This window comes from the organism of the source record quoted next, unplaced genomic scaffold, assembly GCF_019419815.1.
Source record: "Pyrus x bretschneideri cultivar Hongxiangsu unplaced genomic scaffold, Pyrus_bretschneideri_v1 Contig56, whole genome shotgun sequence".
Taxonomy (NCBI): domain Eukaryota; kingdom Viridiplantae; phylum Streptophyta; class Magnoliopsida; order Rosales; family Rosaceae; genus Pyrus; species Pyrus x bretschneideri.
Window position 1 is genome coordinate 481314 of NW_025999794.1, and position 17380 is coordinate 498693.

Below are 17380 nucleotides of genomic sequence, written 5' to 3' on the forward strand. Positions count from 1 at the left end.
TTCGAACTCTAGATGCTCAACGAGATCCCTTCCATCCAAAGGAGGATGAGGAAGAGATTTTGGAACCCTAAGTTCTTTACCTAAGTGCAATTGGGGCTTTATTGTACTTGGCTCAATGCACTAGACCTGACATCTCATTCATTATGAATCTATTGGCAAGATATAGCAATGCGCCCACACAGGCACTGGAATGGTGTTAAAGACATTTTCCGCTACCTCAAAGGTACAACGGATTTAGGTGTGTTCTATACCCGCGAATCTCCAAATGTTGCCTCCCCTTATGGTACTCGGATTGATTCTAGCCTTGTTGGTTACGTAGATGCTGGATATCTGTCTGACCCACATAGAGCACGTTCTCAAACGGGTTATGTCTTTACCGTTGGAGACACCGCTATTTCTTGGAGATCTACCAAGCAAACGCTAGCTGCAACTTCGTCTAACCATGCTGAGATTCTCGCCCTACATGAAGCATCGCGTGAGTGCTTTTGGCTAAGAAAAGTTATAGGACACATTCGAAGCACTAGTGGTCTTATATCAGTCGTTGACCTTCTTACGACGATCTTTGAAGACAATGCAGCATGTATCGAGCAGTTGAAGAAGGGATACATCAAGGGAGACAACACCAAGCACATAGCGCCGAAGTTCTTTTACTCACACCAGCAGCAGCAGCATCAGAACATTGAAGTTAAGCAAATCCGTTCCCAGGACAACCTGGCCGATCTCTTCACCAAGTCGTTGCCCAAGTCTACCTTTCAGAAGCTTGTCCAAGGAATCGGTATGCGTAAATTATATGAGTTGAATCCCTTGTAGTTCTCTTATTTAGAAGTTATGTCTAACTCAGGGGGAGTATCTAGAAACATACTCACATGATCTTAATGTACTTTTTTTCCTACGATTAGGAGTAACTTTCCCACTGGGTTTTTGCTACCTAACGAGGTTTTAATGAGGCACCCATCCTGGTATGATCATACTCCGTTGAGTTCTCTACCTTCGTCCAATTTGACGTTTGCTTAAAGACATTATGCATACTTCTCACTTTTCTCCTTAGTCTATGGGTTTTCCCCATGCCTTGGGTTTTACTATAGCGAAGTTTTGTGAGTTTTAGTACAAATGCATACTTCACTTAAACTTGAGACTCGCGATCACCCGTTGTGCTGATGACTTTATCAACTATTCTACCTTATCTGCTGAAGATTTGATGCGATGGTTTGTTGAGTATTTACACATTCAAGGGGGAGTGTTGCAATCATATTCAGAATAAGAATGTGATTGTGTAAATCCTAGGAGATATGGGAAAGTATCTTATATTCCTATTAGGACTAGATTACCTATTAAATGTTGTAATCTTAAAGGGCAAGGTTTTTACCTATCCTACTACTATAAATAAAGGCACAATGGGGTAAATCAAACACACCTCACAATTAAATCAATCTCTCTTCTCTCTTATTGTGGCCAGCTCCCCTCTCTCTCTAAACTCTAGATCGTTCAATCAAATAGGCCTACAACAATTTTATCTTTATCGTTAAAATTCAAAATTTTCAAATTCTTTTAATTAGTTTTCCTTTTTTCTTATAGGATCATTGGTATTAAAGAGTATATACTCTACGCTGACACATTTTGGTTTGTTGTTTCTCTTTATTTCATACTCAAATTAAACTCTTTGTTCTTTATTCTATGACTAAAAGTACAAAGTTTTTTTTATTTAAAATGTATTTGTATTATTTTAGGTATTCATGGAAATAAACGAGCATGCGTTTGACGTTTTTTGAAATTTAAAAAAATAAATACATATAATACGTTACTAGGACTATAAGAATGAGTACTCAAAAGATCAATAGCTTATTGCATGTCAAAAGTACACAATTTTTCTTTATGAAGTGTATTTGGACTGTTTTCGACATTTATGAAAACAAACGAGTGTACGTTTGACACCCTTTGGAACTTAAACAAATAAACACAAATACTACGCTATTAGGACCATAAGAATGAGTACTCAAAAGATCAAAAGCTTGGATTTTGAATTTAATTCATCGTGCTTAATTGGGTTTTTAATTTAATTTATATTACTTAATTGGGTTTTTATGTGGCGTCTCTATCTATATAAATGTGAAAATTTACAGTTAAATTTTTTAAATTGATTTCTGGGGTTTCTGAATTTTAAACCAAAAAATTCTGCAATTAATTGCAGAAATTGCTGGGTGTAAAAAAAGCAGAAAGAAAAAGGAGAGAGCAGCAGCACAACCACTGGTAAAAGTAATAGAAAGGAGCAGTAGAGTGGCTGCAGCCCACAAAAGCGCAAACAAGAGAAAAAAAATATTGGGAGAGCTTGGTTGCGAGTTTTAAAAGAGTTGGGATCTGGAGGCCTCAAAATTCAAACATCTGGTAACTAAGGGAGTGAGAATTTGCAGCTGTTTCCTTTCCTTCCTCCGACATTTTCTATTTGCAGTTTGAGTGTCTGAGTTCAGAGTATTGGGTTGAATACAAATAAAGCAGTGTTAGCTGAGTTGTTGAAATGTTTGCAGCAGCGACTCCACAATTACAGGAGGGTCGGCCATATTCAACAATATCTCAATTCATCTTGCTTTGCTTGCATTGCATTCAAACACACCACTGGACCTGGAGGAGGTAATACTATAGTAATTATTATACTATACTAATACTATTGTTACGCCTTTTTTTAAGTTCTGACCGTCATTCTGTATCTCAATAAACTATTAGTAATTTTAGTACGTCGTTTTTAGCATTCAGTTTTTGCTTTTTTGTTTTTTTGACAAAAAAATGATAATCGCATACATTTTATAGTTTTTTAGTATTAGTTTGGTACTGATATGCTTTTATAAAAAGTGGGTATAGAAAAAAACTGAGCTTAAAAAATGGTTTGGTAAAAACTTAAAAACTTATTTTCACAGTTTTGGGTGAAACAACAAAAATGAGCTTATTCTTACAGTACAACATAAACAGTTTTTGTCAAAGCACAGCAATACCAAACCAGCCACTGTGTTTTGTTTGATTAAACCAATTTTTTCAAAGCACAACAATACCAAATCAGTTTTTTTTTTTTTTTCTCGTTAAGTCTTGGTCAATAATTTTGTTTGATTAACACTGAAAATTAAAAGGGCATGTAAGAAGCTAAACATAGTGTGTAAAAATCAGCTGTGTTTTTTTCTAAACTAAAAAGGAAAAATTCACGAGTTTTCAATATTGGCTTTTAGTTAAAAATTTTGCTTTCATTGCCAAACGACGAAAATTACGAACTGAGAATGAAATAGTTATCATATGTTGTTTGGTATTCTAACTCTGTCAGTTCAGGGCTTTTGGTTATTTCCGTCTTTCTATTTTATTTTATTAATTTAGTTTTGGGTGTATTCAAGTCCACTAATATTATTATAACAGTAACTATAAAGAATTAGCCAAATTAATTAATTTAAATTTAGTGTTGATATTTTGTTTGCTATTTTGGAGTCGGTAAGTTCGGTTCCTCGTACTTATCCATGCTTGTGTGTTTAATATTATTCAGTTGAATTGCTTTGCTTTGGAATGTGGATGCTTCATCCTGTCTGCATAGTTAACGAGAAAAACTCGGTCCGTGAATTGGGGACTTTGCTGCGTATTATTATTTACTAAAGAAGGTTGCCTGCAACTTGGAGTGAAGGAGGTCTGGAGGGCCTCAAGTGACAGACATGCTGAGCTCTGATCAATCTTATGACGAAGAAAATGATGTGTTCTTCGACTCGGAGGACTTGTCACCTGCACGATCACTCGTAGCAAGTGAGGAGTACAAAATTTGGATGTATGAGCCACCAAGTGTTAAGGAGAGACGGGAGAGTTTTCTGCGAAAAATGGATTTAGTTGAGTTTGATTCTACAAAGTTTGCTTCTGTGGATACGGGATTGGAAAGAGTTTCGGAATGCAGTGGAGCTTCCCCAAGCTCTTGCATTTCGCCTTCTAGTCGTCATCAAGCAAACTTTATGTACAATACATTGGATAGTAACATACACGGTAGCTCAAATTTGGCCTGGACTCACGATGCTGTTCATATTGCTTCACCTTCTGCTACGGGTTCTGCTCGGAGAGAAGCTGAGGCTCCAGAAAAAGAATATCAGAATTCACAGGAGGGTGAAAAGAAGACGAAAGTTTGGTGGAAACAGTTTATAAACAAGAGGAAGAGAAGAGGAGGTAAAGTTGTGTCAAAGGTATCGAAACCAGATACTGAAATACCGAAACAAAATAGGATGAAGGTCAAGCAGAATGGTAAGAAGTGTATGGAGTTCACTGCACTATACAGTGGGCAAGAAATTCTTGCGCACAAGGGGTTCATTGGGGTGATGAAGTTTAGTCCCAATGGCCAGTACGTCGCAACTGGCGGTGAAGATGGGATTGTGTGCATCTGGCGTGTTACATTAGCAGATGCTTCTTGTACCTACTTAACACCTCAAGGGAACTTTGATAGCAAACTTAAGAAAATGAAGTCCGGTTATCACGTGATCTTTCCTGAAAAGGGTTTTCGAATTCAGGAGTCACCGCTGCAAGAGTTTCATGGCCATTCCAGTGATGTGTTAGACCTGGCTTGGTCGAGTTCAAATGTGAGTATATCGTAACGTTTCCTATTTCGTTGACTGATATATAGTCATCTTTACAACTTTGTAGCTTGTGACTGATGTAAATTTATATATATGCTCATTGCAGTATCTTCTTTCTTCGTCCATGGATAAAACTGTTCGTCTGTGGGATGTTAGTTCCGGTCACTGCCTAAATGTTTTCGATCACAATGACTATGGTAAGGATAAAAATAAATATCCTAATTCTGTTTTTATTTTCCCTCAAATTTGTATACGATATGATAATCTGAAATGTAATTGTTCAAATGTTTAAATGGTACCAGTGACGTGCATTCAGTTCAATCCTGTCAACGACAATTATTTCATAAGTGGATCGATAGATGGGAAAGTTCGAGTTTGGGGACTCTCTGATAACCGAGTTGCTGACTGGGCTGATGTTCGAGATGTTATAACTGCTATATGTTATCAACCAGATGGAAAAGTATGATTCTTAATACCTGATTAGCCATGATTTTATTACACTGCTACTAAAATTATAAACTTGAGAGTTCTCTCCTCTATGATGCTAACCATATGGTTTTCTGCTGCGCAAGTAGGGTTTCGTGGTTGGTTCTGTTACAGGCACTTGCCACTTCTATGAAGTATCAGGTACATAAAGTCGTATGTTGTCTTCGTGTTGATATTCAAGTGTTTGCATTTTCCTCACCTGGGGAGTTGTTAAACCGATTTTGTGGTTGGACAGGGGACTATCTTCAGCTGGTTGTGCGAATGCGTATTCATGGTAGGAAGAAAACCTCCGGCAACCAAATCACTGGCATCAAGGTTTTGCACTCAAAGCTCTTTCAAAATTTTCTTTTCCGCCACGCTTGTATAAGATGTTATGTTTCTGATTCAATCATTAACATTAGGATTTATTTTCTCCCCAGTTTTGCCAGGAAAAGTCGCAGAGAGTTATGATAACATCAGAAGACTCGAAAGTCCGTATATTTGACGGAGTAGAACTTATAAGGAAATACAAAGGTGTGGATGCTTACCATATCTTGATTTGGGTAGATGATATGATACCCCGTTCTCTTGCAGCATATGCTCAAATTTGCATCTTACTAGTACATAGTGTTTGTTCGCGGTTAATGAAAGCATTCATTGAATAACTATATCTTTCTGAATGTATCAGGTCTTGCAAAGTCGGGAAGTCAGACGTCAGCTTCTTTTACATCGAGCGGGAAACATATAATTTCAGTTGGAGAGGACTCGCGTGTTTATTTGTGGGACTATGACGAGCATTGTGTCTCATCATCATCCAAACAAACAAAATCTGTTCAATCCTGTGAGCATTTCTTATGCGAAGGTGTGTCTGTCGCGGTACCTTGGCCAGGCATGAGAAGAGAACAAAGGAGCTTGGAAACACAAGGCCATCTGGAGGCTGCTCCGGGAAGCAGAGATTCGCAATGTTTTTCTCTTGGAAATTGGTTTTTCTTAAATGGTCCGTGCAGGGGCGGCTCTGCAACTTGGCCCGAAGAGAAACTTCATCTGCCTTTATGGGATTTACCGGTCATACGAGATGAAAATGGTCAACATCACCGGCAACGTCAAGTTCATCATCGTCAGCAGCAGCAGCAAAATAAAGCACTCAATCGCACCGCTGAATCGGAACCATGGGGACTTGTCATTGTAACTGCTGGATGTGACGGAACAATCAGGACATTCCATAACTACGGATTGCCAGTCAGATTGTAAGAGTTGGTTTGGATCACGCTGCACTGGCTCCAACGTCACTGAATCAACACGCAACGCAACAAGAGTTAAGTCCCTACATTTCCATGTTCTTTCATGTCGGTCGAGCGTCCGTGGCAGTGCCCATGAAGATGTAGGTAGCTTAATTATGTAGTTTTTCAATCCTTGACATTATTTTTTTTTTGAATATTAATTTAGCACTGACAACATAGGGAATACGTACAATTACACAGTCGTCCCAGCCAGAATAGGACTAGAGTCGTTTTCGCAGAGCAGCAAGGAATACTCATATTGTACAATTTCAATTATTGTTTTAGCCAATCATGTATAGAAAGCGCTATTGGAAGAACAAGCCGTCCTACCTTGTCTCCTACCTTGTCCAAGCCGTCCTAGCTTGTCCAAGCTACACAACAAGCCGTCCTACCTTGTCTCCTAGCCGTCCTACCTTGTCCAAGCTACACACTTGTATCCCTTAAGTGTTTCATGTATATATATCCTTGTAATCTTGTAGAGAAATATAATGAGAAAAAACATTCTCTTCCATATTTTCCACATGGTATCAGAGCCGGAACCTTAACCGGCCTGACTCCATTGTTGTCCCTTCTCTTCTTCTGCACATTCGTTTCGATAATGGCAAAAGATAATCTTTTTGGCTCAGAAGCTGAAAGCTTCACAGCTCCTCGCCCTAGTTTTCCAGAAGCTGAAGTCAACCCAAACCAACGTTTGTGTTCTGTGTTGTTAAATGAGTTTAACTATCTTCCATGGTCCAGATCAATATCTCTTGCCCTTGGAGGAAGATCCAAACTTGGATTCATCAATGGAAGTATTGAAGCACCTGACGTCGCATCGCCGGAGTATGAAGCATGGCTGTGCAAAGACCAGCTGGTCATGTCGTGGCTCCTCAACTCCATGGATCCTAAGCTGTCTGAAATTTTCAGTTTTTCAGAATCCTCTAGTGCTCTTTGGAAGGCAGTCAAGGACATGTATGGAAATCAAAACAATGCTGCTCGAGTGTTCCAGCTTAAGAGGAATCTCGCAAGTCTTCAACAAGGTGATAAATCCTTTGTTCATCATCTCGGTTGCATGAAAAACATGTGGAACGAACTAGATATGTATCGACCACACACTATCGATGCTGTCGTACTGTTAAAAAGGTCCGAGGAAGACAAAATCTTTCATTTGCTTGTAAGTTTGGGTTCTGAATATGAAGATCTTAGAAGCCATATTCTAATGAATCCCGAACTTCCATCATTTGCAAGTGTTTGCACTACTATCCAGCGAGAAGAAGTACGCAGAAAAGTCATGAATGTTGACGTAAAACCTAGTGTGTCTGAGGCTAGAGCTTTTGTGACAAATCACAAGTCATTTGGAGATAAAGTATGCAAGGGAAAAAGGCCAGATCTGAAGTGTCTACATTGTAATAATGTTGGACATCTAATAGATCGATGCTGGATATTGCACCCTGAGTTGAAGCCAAGGTTTGAGAACAAGCCTTTAAGAGATCATAAGGGCTCACACGCTAGACCACATACAAACAAGTACCATGCTGCTGCTACTACATCCATCGGTGGGTCGATGAACTTTACAGCCAATCCGGCTGACTTGTTGAATGAGTTCTCAACCTACCTTCAAACCAGAAAAGGAAGCACAGGTGAAACGTCGACTGGGGAAAGTCAAACTGCTCTTCTTGGACAGTTTGCAGGGTTCTTAGCTGAATCTGGTCATGTACCTCAAGGAGACATTCCAGGTATCATGTGTGCTCTTTCAACTGCTCTAAATGTTAGTCACTCTCATGATTTTTGGATTATAGACTCAGGTGCCACAGATCACATGACAGATCAATATTCAAAGCTATACGATTTTGAAAGCTACACTAAACCATCACTAGTTTCTGTAGCAAATGGTAGAGGTGTGCCAGTTCTAGGTAGAGGAAAAGTTAAACTGATCTCAGAAACTGTTGAGTCCACAGCGTTATATGTTCCATCTTTTCCTTTTCAATTATTGTCCGTAGGAAGGATTACAAACTCTCTAAACTGTCGTGCAATTTTTTTCCCCCCACAATGTTGTTTTTCAGGATCTAGCCACCAAGAAGCTGATTGGTGAAGGTCACTACCTAAATGGGCTGTACTATTTTTCAGAGGACCTCAATGTTCCAAAGGGGTTCCAAGTCAGCTCAAACCTAGAACATCGGTTGTGGCATCAACGCCTAGCCCATCCCTCAGAATCTGTGTTGTCTACGTTGTTCCCTAGTTTATGCAAATCCTCCCTTGTATGTGAAATTTGTCATTTGTCAAAATCTAATAGACTCCCATTCAATTCTTCCATGTCTAGGACTAGCAAGTTTTTTGAGATGGTGCACTCCGATGTTTAGGGACCTGCCCCTCTAGAGTCTTTTGATGGTTATAGGTACTACGTTATCTTTGTTGATGATTTCTCAAGAGCCACTTGGTTGTACCTCCTAAAATTCAAAAGTGAAGTTATGGATGCGTTCAAGGACTTTCATAATCTTGTCATGAACAATTTTTCGTCCCAAATCCACATACTAAGGTCTGATAATGGCACTGAATATACATCCAAAAATATGACTAACTATTTGAGCACCCATGGAATTATACATCAAACAAGTTGTGTAGGTACTCCTCAGCAAAATGGAATTGCCGAAAGGAAAAATAGGGACCTACTTGAAAACACCAGGGCGCTAATGTTGCAAATGAATGTGCCTAAAAGGTTTTGGTCTCAAGGAGTTCTTGCAGCCACCTACCTTATCAACAGACTGCCTAGTCGTGTTCTGGATACAAAATCACCATCTGAGGTTATGCAAAACAAAAAAATTAATCTTTCCCATCTGAGAATCTTTGGATGTACCTGTTATGTTCATATTCAATCCCATCACCGAGACAAGCTTGATCCCAAAGCTGTCAAGTGTGTTTTCATAGGATACTCCTCCACCCAAAAAGGGTACAAATGCTACAATCCGTGCTCCAGGAAGATGTTTGTCTCAAGAGATGTACGGTTTGATGAAAACCAACCATATTTCAACAAATCATCAGATCAAAATCGTCAGGGGGAGCACTTCCTAGATCTCTTCCCATTGCCAAATCCAGTCGAATCAAGTGACTGTGTCCATTCACTACCTCACAACCGGGACTCTCATGCAACCCTTAATGACAACCTGCTTATTGGAGACGACACTGAAGCCTCAAAAGCATAAGTAGTTCCCCATGACCATAACACAACATCTATACAAGAGAGTGGAGCTGAACCTATTGTGATCCCAGCTCAACCCCGCAGGAATCCGACTCGAGATCGACATCCACCATCAAGGCTGCTGATAAGTCACATTTTGCATGCATTTATATCTTCCTTATTTGGTGTCTTTGTGATTGTTTTGGATTAAACTAGTTGCATTTTACATTATTTGGTGTTAGTGTGCAGCCAAGTGTGAACTTGGATCAATGGGAAGGCAAATGAAGTAAAAACATTCCAGAAAAGATGTGAAGTGCTAAGAGATGCAATTCGGCCATATTGGGTGATTTTAAACAAAGCAAAAACATGGAAGTCAGCTATGTGATTCCAACACCCAAACATGCATTCACATGCATGTTTGCAACCTTGCCGTGCTTCCCATGCCATTCCAGCTCCCTTTTGCACCAAGAACATGCACCTCCATTACTTAATTCATTCAACCATAGTTCCACCAACAAACACAATCATGTCATGCAAATCCCATGTGGTTCCAAGTCAGATTATGCATTTCTAAACACCAAAGCATGCATTCACATGCATGCTTACATCCATTCCGTGCATTCCATTATCTTTCTCATGTTTCATCTTTGCAGAAATCCACATGCTTGCACATTTCCCTTTTGTTATTCACCCATTATTCCAGAAAATCACTCATTCCATCATCCCATGCCGTGTGTTTTCTTCTTTCCAGATTTGTACAAACAATTTCTGGTGGTTCAATTCACCTTTGCAGAAATCCACATGCTTCTTTATTAAATAATCCTCATACCTGCAGATCATGTCCATTCCTTGCATCTATCATTCCAGAAATCCATTCATCCCATCATTCCATGTGATTCTAGCTCATCCTTGTCTATGCCGTGCATTTTGATACCCTTTCCAGGGTGTCATTTCAGCTTTGCAGCAAGTGCACATGTAGCTAAAGTAAACAAACAACATTCATGCATATTCCCTAATACCATGCGTCCACTACCTCAGAAACCCATCAATTCCAGCTCATTTGATGCTATTCCATTTGACTTGTGCATGAGATCCAATCTGAATTGGAGCCACATTCCCTTCTATAAAACAAAGCTCACTTCACACAACAAGGGTTCGGCATTTTTCTTCTTCATTCAGTCCATTACACACACATAACCTCTCCCATTTCACTCCATTCTCTGTCCATTTCTGTCCCAAGGGCAGAAACCATTCAACCAAGCCAATCTAGTTCATCCGCACCACATTTGGAGAAGCAACACCAAGGCACTCTTCAAGGACTTCAACATCAGTTTTGCTTCAAGGGTTTCCCCTTCTTAATCTTATGTTCACTCATGTTATTTATTTTTATGTTAAACCTTTGTAAACATGAAGTGTAACTAATCTTCCTCTAGGGATTCGATGTAACCTTGCAAAGTTTGCCATGTAATTAAGTTAGAATGCTCAGTTTGTCCATCTATTTCTTGTTTCATTCTTTGATTTAATGGTGACTTAGTGTGTTGATTTTAATGTTTGATCATCATTTGAATTAATCACAAAGTTGTGTAGCCAAGATTAGAACACACATCATGCATAATCTTGGTAGATATGTGAATGAATGAAGGGAATGTTTAGCACACATCCTGCCGAGTTAATCCCTTTAGTTTTATGAAAGTTTCTTGTGCATTACATACTCTTGATTATGAACCAAAGTTGCACATCACAATTAGGTTCATGATTAGAGACATTTGATCAAATCCACACATCATATGGTTGATCATGTCCAAGTGAAACAAACTCAAGAAATAGGTAGATGAATGAGTACAAACTAACTTAACAAACATGGACTTAGTTGAGCAATGGTGAAACCGAATCCCTAGCTTCATTTCCATTGATACTATCTCATTGTATTAATTGTTGATTCATTTATTTGTGTTTACTTCATTTTCTTATACTTTCAAGTTACAACAACAAATCTGCCTATTTAGACTAGTTTGATTCATTTCCAAATCTGCCTATTTAGACTAGTTTGATTCATTTCCAAATCTGCCTATTTAGACTAGTTTGATTCATTTCATAGAGTTCTTACAAAACAAGTAATTACATAGGTCCAATTAGTCCCTGTGGATTCGACACCCTTGCTTGTGCCATTATACTAAATATATTCAAGCATTAGGAAGGAAAAATACATCAACAGCTGCAAGACTATGAAACTTACCATGCAAGGTACCCTATTCACAAGTTTGTAAATTACTCCAAAGTCTCTCACTCTCATGCAGCCTTCCTCAGTAAACTGTCCTATGAAAGTGAACCAAGGAACTTTCAAGAAGCCAATCGTCAAGTTGTGTGGAGGCTAGCCATGGAAGAAGAACTCAAAGCCTTGAATGAAAATAAAACCTGGAGTGTAGTTCAACTTCCCAAAGGCAAGAAGGTGGTAGGCAGTCGGTGGGTCTATAAAATCAAGTTTAATTCTGATGGCTCAATTGAACGATACAAGGCAAGATTGGTGGCTCGCGGTTTTACTCAAACTTTTGGAGTGGACTATAAGGAGACATTTGCTCCCGTGGCTAAGATGAGCACAATAAGGGTTTTGTTATCTGTTGCAGTGAACCATGAATGGCCATTGTACCAAATGGATGTAAAAAATGCTTTTTTACATGGAGACCTCGAAGAGGAAGTCTACATGCAACTACCCCCGGGTCATCCACAAGCACAGAATTCAGGTATAGCTTGCAAGCTTCATAAGTCAATCTATGGCTTGAAACAATCTCCTCATGCCTGGTATGCCAAACTGAGCTCGGTACTTGAAAATTTTGGGTTCAAGAGAAGTCATGCTGATTCCTCCCTGTTTGTTCGAATAGGATCAGTTGGCAAATTAGTTGTACTAATCTATATTGAGGATATCATCATCACAGGCGATAACATTGATGAGATTCACACTCTTAAACATTCTCTTCATCAACAATTTGCCATTAAAGACTTAGGAGTTTTAAAATACTTCCTTGGGATTGAACTGGCCACTTCCCCCAAGGGACTTTTTTTTAGTCAAAGGAAATATGTGATTGACTTACTTCAAGAAGTGAAGATGATGGATTGCAAACCAACTCGTACTCCTCTTGATAGCAAATTGAAGTTGGACTTGATAGGAGAACCTCTCAGTGATATCAGTTACTACCAACGATTGGTGGGTAAGCTTATATATCTCACCATCACCAGACCGGATATAACTTACGCCGTCAGTTTTGTAAGCCAATTCATGCATGCACCCACTGAAGCTCATCTAAATGTTGTTAAAAGAATTCTCAGATACCTCAAAGGCTCCATTGGTCGGGGAATCGTCATGAAAAACAATGGTCATACTCAAATCATTGCCTACACCGATGCTGACTGGGCAGGGAATGCTATTGATAGAAAATCCACTACTGGCTACTGCACGTTGGTTGGAGGAAACCTCGTGACATGGAAGAGCAAAAAACAAAATGTAATTGCTCGCTTAAGTGCCGAAGCTGAGTATAGAGCCATGGCTTCCACTGCATGTGAACTCATTTGGCTTAAGGGCATTCTCTCGGACTTGGGGTTCTCAATCAACACACCTATGTCTCTTTTCTGTGACAATCAAGCAGCTATGCATATTGCCTCCAATCCGGTGTTCCATGAACGCACCAAACACATTGAAGTTGACTGTCACTACGTTCGGGAACAAGTCCAGTCCAAGGTAATTCAAACCACATTCACTCGAAGCCAAGATCAACTTGCTGATATTTTCACGAAGTCTCTTGCTTCTCCTCAGTTTCAAAGTTTGCTCTCCAAGCTTGGATCAATTAACCTCCTTGATCCAGCTTGATGGGGAGTATTGGAAGAACAAGCCGTCCTACCTTGTCTCCTAGCCGTCCTACCTCGTCTCCTACCTTGTCCAAGCCGTCCTACCTTGTCCAAGCCGTCCTAGCTTGTCCAAGCTACACAACAAGCCGTCCTACCTTGTCTCCTAGCCGTCCTACCTTGTCCAAGCTACACACTTGTATCCCTTAAGTGTTTCATGTAAATATATCCTTGTAATCTTGTAGAGAAATATAATGAGAAAAAACATTCTCTTCCATATTTTCCACAGCGCGGTTCAAAAGCATCCTTACCTACAGCTTTTGAGCTATGGATCATCCTTGTATTTTGAGAACAATGCCAGATCACAGCTTACTCAGCAATTCGTCTGTCCTGGTGAATCTTTTCTATCAAGCTCCCAAGAGCTGAGAAAGTGTCCTGTTTCGTTTCACACCCAAATATTAGAAAGTGATCGATGACAGGACAGGGACGACAAATTGAGGTATGCAGCCGACTATATTACGACGCAGTTCTTCCCCATAAAAATCCTCATCGAAGTCGTGAAGCAGCCATGGCTCCTGCATTTCAAACTACATGCAAAGGCAACCGATACTCATGACCATTTTGAAGACGCCACGCGTTGATAATCCAGCCCCCCCAAATAAAATATACCCCAGAGGGATGTTCGGAAAGAAGAGATGCATATCCTTCTGGATCAATTTTGCTGGGGAAAAAGAGCATTCAATCTATTAGCTACATCTGGAATACAACTTATATATGTCATCTCAAACTAAGAACAGCAGTTGTAACCCTTTTCATGAGTCAATTTCATATTATATATTTTACCCTATTCTTAGTATACTTTGGTTAATATTTTAGAAGAATTTTGATACTTTGAATTGTATTTCTAATATAGAACTTTCGACTTCTTCTGGAGCAAAACATGGTCAAATGGACGAATTTTGGAGTAATTCTAATTGAAGGACGTTTGTGAGTCACTTGGCTTGATCGTATCAAAATATCAGATTTTTCTACCAAGCGATGATTTTCTGGCAATAAAATAAATGAGTAATGCGCAGTGCTGGAATAGTGACGTTTTGGGCCTAACTTGCGTTCGCGTTTTTGGAGCCCAAAATGACCTCGGATGGGTTCGTGGACTTCTGGAGATGTGTTCAGAACGTCCTGATCGTCAAAACAAAATATTATGGACCGGATTTGGAGGAAATTTGAAGTTAAAACGTGGCTGAACAAGTACTTGGCAGATTCTCCTAGTTTAATTAGGACTTTATTTTCTATTTTATTTTATTATTATTTAGTTTCTTAGTGGGAATAAAATACTTGGTTGTTAGGGTTTGTGTCACATCCCCGCCCGGGGCGGATCACTTCCTGGGCCCACTCCACCACCGTAGCACGATATTGTCAGCTTTGGGCTTACCATTCCCTCACGGTTTTGTTTTTGGGAACTCACGAGCAACTTCCCAGTGGGTTACCCATCATGGGATTGCTCTAACCCCCTTCTCGCTTAACTTCGGAGTTCCGACGGAACTCGAAGCCAGTGAGCTCCCAAAAGGCCTCGTGCTAGGTAAGGATGGGAATATACATATAAGGATCACTCCCCTGGGCAATGTGGGATGTTACAATCCACCCCTCTTAGGGGCCCGACGTCCTCGTCGGCACACACGCAACTAGGGTTAGGCTCTGATACCAATTGTCACATCCCGGCCCAGGGCGGATCACTTCACGGGCCCGCTCCACCACCGTAGCACGATATTGTCCGCTTTGGGCTTACCATTCCCTCACGGTTTTGTTTTTGGAAACTCACGAGCAACTTCCCAGTGGGTTACCCATCATGGGATTGCTCTAGCCCTCTTCTCGCTTAACTTCGGAGTTCCGACGGAACCTGAAGCCAGTAAGCTCCCAAAAGGCATCGTGCTAGGTAAGGATGGGAATATACATATAAGGATCACTCCCCTGGGCAATGTGGGATGTTACAATCCACCCCCCTTAGGGGCCCGACGTCCTCGTCGGCACACACGCGACTAGGGTTAGGCTCTGATACCAATTGTCACATCCCGGCCCGGGGAGGATCACTTCCCTGGCCCGCTCCACCACCCTAGCACGATATTGTCTACTTTGGGCTTACCATTCCCTCACGGTTTTGTTTTTGGGAACTCACGAGCAACTTCCCAGTGGGTTACCCATCATGGGATTGCTCTAGCCCCCTTCTCGCTTAACTTCGGAGTTCCGACGGAACCCGAAGCCAGTGAGCTCCCAAAAGGCCTCGTGCTAGGTAAGGATGGGAATATACATATAAGGATCACTCCCCCGTGCTAAGTAGAGATGTGAATATACATTTAAGGATCGCTCCCCTGGGCAATGTGGGATGTTACAGTTTGTGCGTTGGCTTTAGGGAGATATTAAAAGGCTTTGGGCGGTTCTAGTTTTGGGGGACGTTTTATTTTGTGCTACTTTGGAGACAGAGAGTAATTGCTAGGGTTCTTGGAGATTTTCTACTTTAAGGTGTTTTTATTCCTTTTATTCTTAATAATATTTTTTTATGATTTCAATTATGAATATACGTAACTAATTCCTTTTGCTAGGGCGAAGCCTTGAGCCTTAGCATGAATATGTAATTTTTATTCAATTGCTTATGATTGTTTGCATGTGAACTTTTGAATTACAAATCACCGTGATTTAAACTATCTAATTGTCTTAATGCCTGATCACCATTATGATCCTTAGAAAAGTAATTTGATGCAGTTTTGGTCGGAAGGTTCTCTGAAATTGACGCTGACTTCTTGTGATTAATAATTGTAATTTCACTTAAGATGAACACCACGTCTTGAGGGTTGCATGGTTTTTCAAAGGATTTTCATAAAGCATAATGAGTCTTTCATGTTCAGATTTGATCCGAACGTTCGGACGCGTTGCATGTTAGATATATGTTCTATGTTGGAGGTTCCAAGTAGAATATAAATTAGGGAAACCTAACCTTCAAAGTTGCATATGTAGATCATAACTAATTGGTAAAAATACATAAGATTGTTTGGCGATGGTGGAACCCTAGTGCTCTCTTAATTTGATTTTTTCCAAAACAGTTTTCTTTCCCCTTCATCTTTAATATTGCAGATTAGTTTACTTTTATTAATTAAATTCGTTTTAATTTAAGTAGGTTATAAAACCAATCATCTTAACTTTCTGCTTTACAATAATTAATTGGAATTTGATTTGTTTCGAATTATTTAATAATCATGTAGATAACGACCTTGCTAGAACCGTTTATATAACAACCTTGTCATTCTTGCAAGTAATATAAAAATTTTTAACCCGTTTGCATGTGTGATAAAATCTTTATCAAGAAATTGACGCCGCTGCCAGGAATTATTTAAAATAATTCGCTCTAATCAGATTCTGCATTAATTATTGTTGTATATATTAAAAAAAAATAAAAAATAAAAAATCAATTTCAAAATTTTATTATTCTTCTACAGATTACAGCAGTGTAGATTGCAATCTGTGCATTGTCAGTACACGGTCAGCAGTGCAGAAATTGTTTCATTTTGATCCAGAACTTGAGCAGATTTTAAGGAGGAGACGCAGGGAGAAAAATTTGCAGTGGGTTCCTTCTTTGCAGGGGACTTTTCTTAAGTCTTTATTTTCTGAGGATCTACACAGTAAGGAAACAATGACATTTGTTATTCCAGAGGCTGGTCAACCTTTAGGGGATTCATTAATAGCTCATGCTACTAACATACCAAGTTGCATTACTTATCCGGAAGTGGAGGAAGGGTCTACATTTGAAATAAAGCAGCACATATTGAATTATTCTACCTACATTTCATGGGTTCTCAACCGACGATCCTAACATGCACATTGTAGAATTTTTAATGGGATGTAAGAATATTTTGGTGAGAGGATTTTCATCCGAATCTATTAAGCTTCGATTATTTCCTTACACAATAAAAGATCAAGCAAGGGTATGGCTCCTCACACTTCCATCTGGAAGCATTAGCACTTGGAACCAACTCAGTGAAAAATTCTTAAGCAAGTATTATCCAGCTTCAAAG

At 39.6% G+C, this 17380-nt stretch overlaps 1 protein-coding gene across 1 annotated transcript; it reads left to right on the forward strand.

Moving 5' to 3' along the window:
* The first annotated feature begins 3680 nt into the window (after nucleotides 1-3680).
* On the forward strand, nucleotides 3681-6697 carry LOC125471052 (uncharacterized WD repeat-containing protein C3H5.08c-like). The gene is made up of 7 exons (XM_048570919.1): nucleotides 3681-4583; nucleotides 4687-4777; nucleotides 4883-5040; nucleotides 5156-5207; nucleotides 5302-5381; nucleotides 5486-5579; nucleotides 5734-6697. The coding sequence occupies exons 1-7, from the start codon at nucleotides 3681-3683 to the stop codon at nucleotides 6294-6296; spliced, it is 1941 nt and encodes a 646-aa protein (XP_048426876.1). The 3' UTR covers nucleotides 6297-6697.
* Nucleotides 6698-17380: the final 10683 nt, after the last annotated feature.